The following is a 13,667-nucleotide window of genomic DNA, read 5'->3' on the forward strand; positions in this document are numbered from 1 at the left end:
AACTGCTTACTACATATCACACAGGCACTCTGATGAATCACTCTTTCAGAAGAGAAAAAAAATGAAGCACAGTGTGCCAGACTGTTATCTAAAAGGTTTAGGCATTTATTTATGTTATTACTGGTAGACTGCAGAAAGCTCAGATAGTACCCTTTAATTTGCTTCCTAACAGGCCTCAAATTCATCTATCAATAATGGCATTAAAATGTCATTGAAAACAATGAAAAACACAGTGTTAAAAATGATTTTACTACCTATGGTGCAAAGCATTTCATTACTAGACTTCTTACTTAAAAAGATGCAATGCCTCAAATCAATGCCTTGTAGCATGTGCAGAAGCCAGTGTTAATAAATTATTCCTATGAATAAAACAAGAACTAGACATCATGAATCTGCAAGACTTTCAAAATGCTGCCTCAGCTTGCTCACTGCATGTTTTTCTTGTCAATTCACACACCACCATTTTGGAGGGAAATAGCCCAGATGTGTTTAAGGCAGCTCACTCATATGTGACTAGCCAATAATGAGCTAAATCTATTACTCTATGATAAAATAAAAGTGCCTTTGTATCTTGATGGACAGCTGTCCTCAAAAGGCTGAACAAGTTTTTATAATAGTATTTACAGCTCTCTAAAGAGGAAAGAATGAAAGAATGTACACTGACAGCTTCATATCTTTTTGCTTTACTAGATTTACCACTATCACTTTGTAATATGGTTGTGTAAGATGATAATATGCCCAGGAAATAAGTTATCTTTGACATTGCAATATGAATAAATATAAAACTTAAAAAATTAATTATGTATATTAACCAATCAGTAAGCATATGCTCTGTAAGCTCTCTTTAATAGCTCAACTTCAGATCTCCTCCTATTTTAAAAGCTTTCAGAAATAAAATCTGTTTAAAGATCTGGACAGTAATTCTTGATATGAGATTACATTGATCAGTGTGCAGAGCATATGCATGTTTTCATGAAAATTTGCCTTCAAGGAAGGATGTCATGCATCTTGATTTACCTTTTACAGCTATTCACTTTCTCTGTTATTTGGCAGGATATTTTCTGTAACATGGTATTCCTACACAGCCTCTGTTGGAACAGACTGTAAATGGCAGAAATGGGACACAAAAGCCAAGTTTGCCTGCCCTTACAACTATTACCTGATAGACTGCAATTATAGCAACATCTGTAAACTCATCTTTTACCACCTTGAACAAAGTCAGAGCACAGGTTAAATCCCTTCCCTCATCTACAGCTAAGTTAAACACACATTAGCCTGTCTCATGTTATGTGTCATAATTTTTAAATAACATTTTCTGTATAAAGAATGATGACTTGGAACCCAAAATGGAATGTTAAGTTTCCAAGATGCACAATTTTCAAATCTGTTGTAGTGACCATGACTGATAACAGAAATACTGGTGAAGCAGTAACAAGCATTCTTTCCTTACTACTTATTTGTGCCACTCTGTTTCAAGGAGAGGCATATTTTGAACAGCTGCTCTATCTGAATAAATTGATTTTCATTGTGTTCTCAGCAGATTAACAGTAAGTAGAAGCTATCCTTTTACAAAGCTTTATCACTTTTTTCAAAAAGTCCCCCTTCTTCAATCCGTTATGGTACCAGTATTGACCTGCTGATGGGAATGCATCTTATAAACCTGCAGATAAATGTCTCCTGGCAATGCTTACACAGATGTATTTTTTCTAACTGAAGACCTTGTGCAGACTCTCTTTTAAAGGAGAGATCGTGTGTATGCAAGCCTCACATCCAGGACAAATTTTAAAAAAGGGAAGGTTCAGGTTTATAGGTGCTTTATCTGCAGACAAAATGTTAAACAAATACCCTATACTTGCAAAATGATAGAAATATGGACTGGGACAATTTGCCTAAACCTCACTCATTGTCATGGCAGACCTGGACATCTGGTAATTATCTGAAATTTTCCTAAAATAGTATGACATCAAAACTATTCTCACCATCAGTGACTTCTGGGGTGTTGGACAACTCTTCCGTGTCGACCACGGCAGCGTTCCCTGCATCAGGCAGAGCAGTGGCAGCAGGTTTGATACCAATCAGCAGCAGCTCTACTCTCTGCTCCAGCCTCTGCCTGGCTTGACAGCGTATCACAACTACAGAAAAGCAAAAACATCTTATTTGCAAAGCTCTGGCATCTTGACCTTAACAAAGAAATTAAACATAGAAGCTAAATGTGCTTAGAGGAAGACAGAATTCCAATAAGGAGCAAGACAAATAAAAGCTTTTCCCAACCTTCACTTTCTAGTGTTCTGTTGGGGTGAAGTAGTAGAAAATATTGATAAGCAAACAAAAATCTGTTCAACTAGTTCCCAACAGCACTTGTAAATTTCTCTCTTATTTTTAATCATTCAACTTGGTTCAACTGCTAATAGTAACTATGGCATAGTTTAAATATGACAGTAAAAAGAAGACTGAAGCAAAACCAAAAAAATAAAAGGCTTTATGATTAAATGAAAGAATATCAAGTTGCTCTTTACTTTCTTAGTTTAAAAATACTGTTTCTGAAACTTCAACTTTAATATAAATATGCCAGAATAAAAAGTATTGTATCATGAGCTTCTGTTTGCAGCATCATAGAACTTCTTTCAGTTCAGTAAGTGATTTTAATTTACTGCTTCCAAAATATGTCTTTTTCATTACAAAGTTGTTAGGTTTTAGCTTGTACACTTTTTTTTATAAAGCTTATTTGAATAGGTAGTTTTTCTGGTTCTTTCATATTTATTGGCACAGAAAAATGAGACAATTACATAAAAGCACTGAAAAACTGTTTTCCCAAAGACCTAAAACTTCCTAGAGTTCTGGGAATCAACATGAAAAAGAACAGTGACCATGTACTTTTCAGTTTCAAGGTCTAAAAGTAATTTTCATCAGAGCTAAAACCAATATTTCTTCAAAAATTAACTCTGAACTTAACATCAGGAATTAATGATCAATAATTTGGAACCAGATTGTGGTGAATCATTATGCAGCATTTAAAAAAAGGAAACCCCTTTTTTTATATTTTGATATTTATTTTATTTAGCTTTAAATTTCAGTTCTGCCACTTTATACACTACCATTACTCTGCAAAATAGATAATTATACAAGTTAAGGTAATTTCCTTTCTCCCTTGGTCTTTCCCTGTTTAACAGGGTGTAAGTAATTTCTAGAGATCTCTTAGAATTTCCATGAGGAAGAGTTACTGAAACAGGTTAAACACACATCTTTTTGTTTAAATATATGACCTTATATTTAAAAATAGATTACATTCTCTGTACTCCACTAGTTTACCAAATGTTCCAGATTACTGCGTGCACATTGTGTCATGTTCTATTCTACAGTTCATCTTACTACCAAAATTGATTTTACATTTTCTTTTTCCCAAATGGCTAAGTATATCCATGAATAAAATTTAGATATATCTAGTATTTGACTGGACAAGTCCCTAAGCAAGCTGCCCTTGAGCAGGTGGTTGGATTAGAGGACCCCCAGTGGTCCCCTCCAATTAAAACTGCTGTATGCTTCTTTGACTCTATACTCTACAGGAATTAAAAGAATATTCCTGATGACCCTCCCTTTGTAATCACTTCTATAAGATAGCCGCGATATCATCTACTTAACATGTACTACATGGGTTGTGACCACTGATCATTTTAATTGGTCTCATGAGATAGAAAGCCAACTGACTTCTAGAAGTTTATTAAGGTGCAAATTAGAATGACCCAAAGATGAACTCCTTAATAATATCAGCAAAGCAACTTGGGTTTTTGACACAGAAACCTGTAGCCTCCAGGCAATTCTAATATATGTCTGAATTTAGAGAGATTTTATAATACTCGTGATAATTTTTTTTGTTTTATAGTAGATTTCTTGTTATTACCTGCTTTGGATTTATACTGTACAACGTAAGTTTTCTAAATGCCCAATTATAACTGAAAACCATAGGCTTTCAGAATCAAAGCAGGAATGGAAAATTCCATAAACACACTTACAAACACTTATGTCTGTTTTCTGGGACATTGTTGAAAGACCTAGATTTTCCTTGAGAAAAAAATATTAGCCCAATATAATATACTGATGGCCAAAGAATTACATGTATTCAAAATTTGAATGCTTTTTTATGCATTAGAAATATTTACTGAACATAAACTAATGCATAACATAGTTATAAATATGCTACAATTTAGTTTTGCTGTTTTAAAAAAGCATTTAGGAATTTGAAATTACTTAAGGGTTGACAGTATGTGAGCTTCTGATCATATACAGAAATGATGTCATTTAAGCAATTCATGAATGCTAAACATTTTCATTCGTAACTTATACAGAAAGTATTGGGTCCTGAACTTGGGCACAACAACCCCAGGCAATGTCCCAGGATTGGGCAAGACTGGCTGGAAAGCTGCCCAGTGGAGAAGAACTTGGGGATGTTGATGAAAAATAGGCTGAACGTGAGCTCAGGTGTGCCCAGGTGGAAGCTGGCCTGGATCAGGAACAGTGTGGAGCAGGACCAGGGCAGTGACTGGCCCCTGTACTGGGTGCTGGTGAGGCCACACCTCAAATCCTGTGTCCAGTTCTGGGCCCCTCAGTTCAGGAGGGACACTGAGGGGCTGGAGCATGTCCAGAGAAGGACACTGGAGCTGGGAAAGAGTCTTCAGATTAAGAAGAATGATTGAGGGAGCTGGGGGTGTCTAGCCTGGAGAAAAGAAGGTTCAGGAGAGACCACCTCCATCTCTAGAACCACCTGGAAGGAGAGTGTAGCCAGATGGGGGTCAATCTCTTCTCCCAAGTAACAAGTGACAGGATAAGAGGAAATGGCCTCAAGTTGTGCCAAGGGAGGTTTAGATTGGATATTGGGAAAAAAATTCTCCATAGAAAGGGTGGCCAGGTGACGGAACAAGGTGCCCAGAGAACTGAGGGATTCATCACACCTAAAACTATTCATATTGGGAAAAAAATTCTCTATAGAAAGGGTGGCCAGGTGATAGAACAAGGTGCCCAGAGAACTGAGGGATTCATCACACCTAAAACTATTCATATTGGGAAAAAAATTCTCTATAGAAAGGGTGGCCAGGTGATGGAACAAGGTGCCCAGAGAACTGAGGGATTCATCACACCTAAAAATATTCAAGAAACCACAGAGATGTGGTACTTAGGGACATGGCTTAGTGGTTACACGGAGTTAATGGTTGGACTCAGTGATCATAGAGGTCTTTTCCAACCTTAATCATTCTGTGATTTCAATAAAAAAAACAGATCAATAAAAGGGAGATTTATCTTGAAGAGTGCCACTGAACACAACAGCTTTAAATAACACAACAAACATCCACATTAATATACATAGTTCTAATGCTAATAAGACTCATTAAAGCCATCATTTTGGGCAACAGTTGATTACATGATAATGTTCTGTTTCATTCCTTGAGGTATTAAAGTGCAAATTAAAGAGATGAAAGCTCTAATTAATACCACATCATTGGCATTTGTCTACAAGTAAAGAGTCCTTAAGCAATATAAATTAATGACAGTACAAATATCTATTTCTATGGGTTTTTTCAGAAATTGTTCCTATACCTTAATACATTTAATGTAGAAAGGTATTATATTGATTTATTCAGTCAACAAAAGGTAAGCTAAAAGGACAAGCTGGTATAGAATTGGTCCCACATGTACATATTGAGCTGTAGTTTCAAGATTATAGATTTAAGAAGCAGTTCACAGCTTCCTGTTTCATAGCTCTGCAATTATACCACACCTTAAAAATACAGATGGTCGGATATATAAGCATTTACCATCCCCAAAATCAGCAAGAAACCGCCAAGAATGTTTTCTTCTTTTAATTCAAGTTTACTTCTATGGAGCAAGGGGAAAGGTTACTGCTGTTCACACTGCTTTATATTCTGGTTTTGATTAAGAGATGAAATTCAAGGCTGAGAGAAGCAGTGAATTTTACTCCAATATTCTGTACCCTGTAGACTCTCCAGAAGGGTGTTCTGGGTATGCAAGAAGTCTTCCCTTGAGTCAGTCCTTTGCTCAGCTTACCTTCAGTTCTCAAACTCAGGATTAATTGGGACACTGAAGAGCACAGGCCTTAAGATTTACAACTGCCCCCAATTCCTTTTATCCACAATAAGAACAAAGTAATGATCTATACTTGCTTTGTAAATGGGAGATGATTTTATTTTTAATACATGATTTTATCTTTTTTTAAGATATAGCCAAGTACTGCTGCAAAATCTTGTGATCAAGCAGGTGAGAATATAACTGACTGTTTGACTTTCCTAAATATTCTTAAATATACTGTTCAAGCTTTTTTCAAGCATTACCTACCTGATTTCTGCTGTGGTGCTTCAGATGTTCCATTAATGGGATAGATCCAGAGTATTCCCTGAGTTTCCCCATTCTCTGCTACAATAACATTTCTAGAAAAATACGAGTATCAATTAGACTGATGAAAATCCTGTTTCCAAAGTAATTTAGACTTAAGAGTTGTTGGAAATGTTAGACTCTATTCTATTGTATGCTGTAATGCTAACCATATCTGCGAAAAATATGAAATAAAATCCAGCTAAATATATCAGCTATAAATAGCATCAGTTATAACTCAGATCCACTTAGTGTATTGAAATATTATAGATCTGAAAACATTTGGCCTGATCTGCATTTTGTCAGGTTATGTTTACACTGAGATAAAATTTCTGCAATTTATGAATTACATAAAAATATTGGGATGAGACTCATTATTATCTCAAATATATTGAAAAAAATCAGAGGTACTAAGAGCTTTCATATGCTCAATATCCATAACTGCACCAGCAGCCAGTTCTTTACATTTTCTTTATTTAAAGCAAGAATAGATAGGTATTAAAACAGATAGATATCTTACTCTGAATCTGCATACTTTATGGGTACATTAAAAGCTTTTGATGGATATCCACTGCCCTCAAAATCAGACACTGGACTGCCCTTGGGAGCTACACATGAATAGTCAATGGGATAAATGGTGACAGCATTGAGCATCTCAACTACTTTTTCATTTCCTATTAGAATAAATTACCTGTTTAAATCTGTATTTGATTCAGCAGTAACTTCATAAGGCCAGTTTTCACCCTTTTCCCTCATTACATTAATTACCACCACTGTTTTATAAATTTTCATTTCAGCTGGCATGAATAACACGGGGATTTCCAGTTTTTCTTTGGGAGCTAATCGGATTCCTGCAAGATGAAACAGATTGTTGTGGTATTTTGAAAGTTTTCAAAATATTTTCTATCATTTTATCCATATCTTTCCCTTTTTATTTTTTAATCACTGTGTAACTTTTTATTGTATTGTATGGTTGTCCCTGTAAAAAATTCAATTTTACCCTGCCTTTGCTACAAAAAAAAAAAAAAAAAAAAAAAAAAATCCACAATTAAGTGAATGTCCCACATTTAATATTAAGAGAATGTGTGTAACATATGCATTTCAGTCCCATGATTTTGTAGGGCCTAAGTCATGTTATTTTCAGCTGTGAGTTACAGCTGCGACTAACACTGCATTAAAAAGATCAATCCAAAAACAAATGCTCACATTCAAGTCAACTATAATATATTTAAAAGAATCTCCATTATTATTATACAAACCATGCCTTTTCCATATGATTTTTTATCTGATTGATTTTTCTGATTAAAAATAAACAAATTAAACGTATGTTGTCTGTAATTAAGATAGCCTGACATTTTCAATCTTTAAGAGCCTTTTTCCAGTGACTTGCCAATCTGCCAAGTGTAAGAACATCTACCTCAGCTATTTCAGAAATAATCAAAAGATTACACAGAGCAGAACAAGTAAATTAATCTTTTAACTAGAACTCTTTGTTTGAAAAGAATTATAGGAATTTGCAGGAAATGACACCTCTGGGTTAGGATTTCAGCTTTAATTCTATCTGCAGAAAATCCTCTTAGTTATGAGTAACTACTTCTCCATTAGGCTTTGAATCAGTTTCTGGGATAATATTTCACATTTTCTACAAAGAATATAAGCTGATGCGGGTCTGTGTGTATCAGTCCCTGACAATGACTGGATCTGACTGGGACGTGCAGCACCCTCCTGGGGATTGCTTCTTTGATCAGCACGCGTGGCTTCATGCTCAAAAAATAAATGGTCACCTTCCTACAGCCAAAATTCCTCAAGGGTGAAGCCCTCAGTGCTGAGAGCTGTACAAGAGTGGGTGGTAGGGAAATTGTAGTGCAGTCTTGGGAAGGATGAAATGGGGAAAAAAGGTAGATGCAGAGAAGTTTGGGAATGAAGGTGGAAGTGTTGAGAGAATAATTATAATTATTTCAGACAGGAACACGGGAATGGCCAGAAAGACAAAAAAAGTTCAGGTCATATCAGGAAGAGAGAAGGGTTTGAAAAACAGGTCTCCAAAACACACAACACGAGTCTGGACTCATCTGCACTAATTCCCTACCAGCATTTAATTATAAAGTCTATGGATATTAATATTTTTGCCAGAAATACTCTTAAATTAAAACAAACTTACTAAATTAAGATGGGGAGATCAGTTTTAAATTAGGAAAGTGGTGAATATTTAAAACCATACAACTCAGCAGGATTTCTACCTCTCCCAGTTAAAAAGGCCTCAGGACATCAAATACAGACCTCTGCCTCACTCTATTATGAATGTGAAAAGCCATAGGAAATAAATTTTTATCTAAACATATTTGAATTTCTGTGTGTAAGAGGTTTATCATATGCTAATTATAAAAATTAACCAGCTGCTTTGCATTTGTGGTTGCTTAATTCCTGTGTATTTGTAGAAGTTCATCATGGCAAGAGCAATTTGCCTTTGAAATAATTACTTGAAAAGTTTTGTATCATGAAAGAGCTTTAAAATATCTTAATTAAAAATTTATTAAAATGTTAATATTTAAATGAAAAAAACCCAAACTATATTGTTTTTCTCATTTTGATAAAGATTTAAGATTTTTCTTTAGATCTTTGAGGCATTATCTATCAAAGCTATACCCAAATTAAAAAGGTATACTACATATACACATATTATTGGCTACTACATGGTCAAAATGAAAATCTTTTCAAATTAGGAACTCATTTTTAATCCAGCATCTGAAATAAATAAGATGATATCAGGCGATAGTTGGAATACTCCTGAAGACATCTGACCTGGGATCCACCCCACTGGGATTTTCCCACTTTGGGGTTACTCTGGTCTAGTTAAGACAAAGTCTGTAATATCTTTAAAAGAGAAGAGTACACTTCAGGATATATTTGCAATTATATTGCTGTGAATCCACACATACATGGATACCAAAATAATATAAACACTTTGTAACACCATTAAGTTTCATTTGCAAAGCTTTTAACAGATGGCAAATAGAACAGAGTGTAAACTCATAACTAGTTATATACATTACATTACATATTTTGAACTGTAGCTTAATGATGCCTGTTACAGGACAGAGCCCCTTGAGTTTTTTTAAATAGATTTTAATACAGAATACATATGATAGCATTCTGGGTCATTCTGGCAAAAAATTGGTTATTAAAGATCATGAAAAGGCAAATTTTATAATACTGCTGTTGAAACAGATTGTATTCACATTTTAATTAAAAAAAATCTTCTCAATAGAAGATGTTCATAATAATGGTAATTTTTATATCACCAGGCTTGCCTGCAGCTGTCAACTAACTGATCATTAACTGCTAATACAGATTTATTTCATTATGATCTTGGCTAGTTTGTAAGACAGATAAAATAGGCATAACGGCAAATATAATTTGCTTTTATTTTTTCATTCCCATTTAGAGAATGTGGACTAGCACACAGATAATAGCTCTGTGTACAACTTTAATAAAAATCAGTGGTACCTGCTCCTATTTGCCTGGGGACCTCAAGTACTCTGCCAAAAATACCAAAAAAATAATACCAATGGCTGATCCCTTGCCTTCATGTAGTTATTTTACTGCAATGAGTATCCACAATTTCTGTGTAAGAAATCCACAGCAAGTTCCTTTGCTGAACACAGATACATCACATTTGGTAAAAAGCTTTGGGCCAGATTTTGGTAATACCTCACTCCTCTTTCACTGTCCTACAGCCCATTAGGAAACAGTTAAATTTAGCAGAGTAAGCTCACTGACCCTTTAAAGACTGAAGGCATCTGATTCAAACCAAGGGCTGCAATTTGAGTCAACTGCCTTACAAAGAAGTGTGTGGAGCTCTGCATCTTCCCTCATTTCATTTTTAGGTAACCTTTTGTTAAGTCTTGCCTCTAGCCTCCCCAGAGGCTGCTGGAGAACACTGATTCTGTAAAAGATTCCTCAGGCACTGAGCTTAGAACTCAGAACTGGATCAGAAAATAAATCAAAATTAGTGTGTTTCAAACTCCTGGCTACAATTCTTTAGGACACTGCACTGTGATTGAGTGCTGTTTAACTTTTGTCAGCCCTAGAAAGCTCAGCACTGTGAGAGCTAAAATTCAAGCAGCAGTGGATGACAATAGCTGGGATGTTATTTGGAAAGAATACAGATGAGGAAAAAAATGCATTTTTTGCCTCTACAGTAGATTAGGAAAAATGTTAAGAGCAAGCATACCAGGCAGTGCCATGGTAATAAAACTGTGATGGCAAGGAACAAAATATTCTGCAATGTGTCATCCTCCCATTGAACTTTAACCTAAAGCCATGTATTTTTCACATTAATAAGGTAATTTGCAGGTAGATTTTCTAGATGTTGAAGTGCATCTCCCTGATTCACTGCTCTTAATTCTATAGCATCTCAGTGCCTCCCATTGATTTTGCCCAGAAGAAGAGCACTCAGTTCAGTCTCCTTTAATTGAAAAAGAGAGATGAGACAGAGCTCAGAATATCTTGTTGAAGTCTCATGGAGAATAATTTAGGAGGGGTTACTTTTATTTGTTTGTTTCTTTTCTTGATAGTTTCTCAATTAAAATTACTATAGCAGCATTTTCCTTAAATCCACAGACAGCTCTGCTAAAATTAGCACTGGCCATGTAAATGTCAACTCTTATAATTAGGTCTGTTTTTCTCCTATTATCCTCAGAAACTGGAAAGGGCAACCTCCAAAATATTCATACATAGCAGCTGCTGGTGGGGAATTATTGCTAATTCTTTCTCAAGGAACTCATCCAGAAAAGAACTGCTATCAGATAGCAAAGAGTGACATATTGCCAGCACACCAGTATCCAAATGCATTGAAAAAGTCAGACCTAGGTACTAATTTCTTTTCATCTGCTGGAAGAGATAAAATCCTGGTTCACATGTGAAAACTAAGATATTTTATAGCACCTCTACCAGAAGTGTTTCATTGCTAAATCCCAAGAGTCTGATAAAGAACAGACATTTCTATCTTGACTCTTATTAAGGGTGGGTCCATTTTTGTTTGCATCTTTTTCATTTTTTTTTTAGTGCTTCCAATGAAGCAGCTTGAATATTTTATTCCTTTTCATTAAAAAACAATCACAATCTCTTGTTATGGATTCTAATTAAAAAACTGTGAGAGCAGCAGTCTCTTAGTTTTGCTACATCGGTATTATAATTATTCAGTCTCAATGAGTAAATACAAATAAAGTTTTCTGAATTGGCAGTCATCATACAACAGCCAACAGCCTCCATCTGTGGAGATATTAAAAAATTGATTGGACATGGTCCTGGACAACCTGATGGAGATGACCCTGCTTGAGCCATAGAGGGTTTGGATGGACAAGATGATCTCAAGAGGTTCCTCACCACCTAAACAGTTCTGTGATTCTGGAATTCCGAGGTCATGATAGATCAACAGGCTTTGTCTTATTTCTGTTTTTCAGAATTCATATAAAATGTTTGTTTGCAAAATCAGACACAGACACTTTTCTCAGTGAATTGCAAGTGACATGAACAACAGTGTACCCTACAAAGGGAAAGGACAAAGGCAAGAATAAGAGATCACTCTGACATAACAATTAGATTTTGGGTGCAATTAAAGGCAAATAAGCAGGATACTTATAATTGCATCTTCTCTGGGACAAATAAAATGGAACATAATGCACTTCAAGATATTTCAAGTTCCATACATATGGGTAAGTAAAAGAACTAATAAAATAACCATGCAAAATGCCAAAAATTAAATCCATCCCATGTTTTAATATTTACATCATCATTTTACTTCCTTCATTAAAGTTCACTTAGGTAAGTGGGGTGCAAGAAAGGCTCCTTTCACAGTTGGTCCACAATAATTACATTTCTAGGGGACTCTCTTTCATGAATTATAGATACTTACACCAAGAGGTAGAGTTGTGTTCCCCCTTTTCCTCACAAAACCCCAGAACACCTGAAGCTGGAATGGACCTCTGACACAAATGGCCCAACGCCTCTCTCACAGCAGAGTCACCTACCTGGACCACGTCCAAAAAGCCTTTGGACATCTCCAAGGATGGAGACTCCATAATTTTTCTGGGCAACCTGTTCCAGTGCTCAATCTTCCTCACAGTAAAAAAAGCATTCCCTTAGCTCAGACGAGAATTTTTCTGTTGCCTATCATTGGGCACCACTGAAAAGAGCCTTTTTCCATTCTTTTTGCACCCTCCCTTCTGGTACTTATACAGAATAATAAAATCCCTCTGAGCTGATGAATTACTTAGTTGTAAAAGTTAGGTCATGAATATGCAAGCTCAGATGCTAATAAACAATTTCACAAATGAGTGGTTAAAACTTTATAAGTTGCTTTAAGAAAGACATGGCACAAATAAAGGCTTCACATCACCACCATAAGCAGACAATAATATGTATTAGAGCATGTTTATAAGATTTGTTCACCATTTTATGGATCTTGTATTAATACATTTTTGCATACTTCTGGCAGAGACTTTCTGGATTATTTAATTAAGATTTTTCATTTAGAATAATTTATTTCTGGTACAAAATAATGGATACAAGTTAAACACTTGCTATTTAGATTAAAATAAATGGATTGAGAACAGGGCTCAGTAATTAAATATGTTGTTTCATGTAATGCAATTTATTTTGTTTTTAAATTAGCATGTCTGAAAGGCCAAGAATAAGGTTTCCCTCCATTTATAAAATTATCCTTCTCTAACTAATAGCTTACCTTGCAGTTTCAGTAAAAATCAAAACAATTATTTTGATAGATATTATATTTTGAACTATTATATTTACTTATTGTTGAAGTGCAGCAACAACTATGCTTACAATGGTTAAACACACTGAGAAAAAAATTGTTGCCAAGCAGAGTAATTAATTTCTCTGTTGACAACCAAAACAAGCAAAATCATACTCACGATAGTTAACGCTGAGAAAACTTAAAAAAATACATGTAACAGACATCGTGAAAGTCACATTCTCTTATTGAGACTAAATAAAAAAGTTTTTTAAACCCCAATATAAAACTGTCACTTAATATATTTCACAAAAAAGTCTCCATCACTTCCCAATCCTATCTGATTATAAATTTTGATGTAATAATCTTCTGCAGTAATACACAAATAATGTAAAATCCTAAACTGATTTATCATAGATCACCCCTCTTATCTCTGAACTCTGGTACCTGCAGCTTTGACTTCGCGTAGTTACTACAGACCCATCTGAAAATCAAACAGAAAATGGACCAACATTCATATACGTGCCAATTA

General features: G+C 35.1%; 1 protein-coding gene across 1 annotated transcript in view; it reads right to left on the reverse strand.

Moving 5' to 3' along the window:
- CFAP47 (cilia and flagella associated protein 47) overlaps nt 1-13,667 on the reverse strand; it is a 268,440-nt gene that overhangs the window by 28,986 nt on the left and 225,787 nt on the right. Inside the window, exons 58-60 of the mRNA XM_077781662.1 lie at nt 7,073-7,232; nt 6,346-6,437; nt 1,980-2,132 (exon numbers count right to left, since the gene is read on the reverse strand). Of these exons, the coding sequence (XP_077637788.1) occupies nt 1,980-2,132; nt 6,346-6,437; nt 7,073-7,232 (405 nt within the window). The remainder of the gene's footprint in view (nt 1-1,979; nt 2,133-6,345; nt 6,438-7,072; nt 7,233-13,667) is intronic.

The sequence above is a fragment of the Lonchura striata genome, chromosome 2 (assembly GCF_046129695.1).
Source record: "Lonchura striata isolate bLonStr1 chromosome 2, bLonStr1.mat, whole genome shotgun sequence".
Lineage (NCBI taxonomy): Eukaryota > Metazoa > Chordata > Aves > Passeriformes > Estrildidae > Lonchura > Lonchura striata.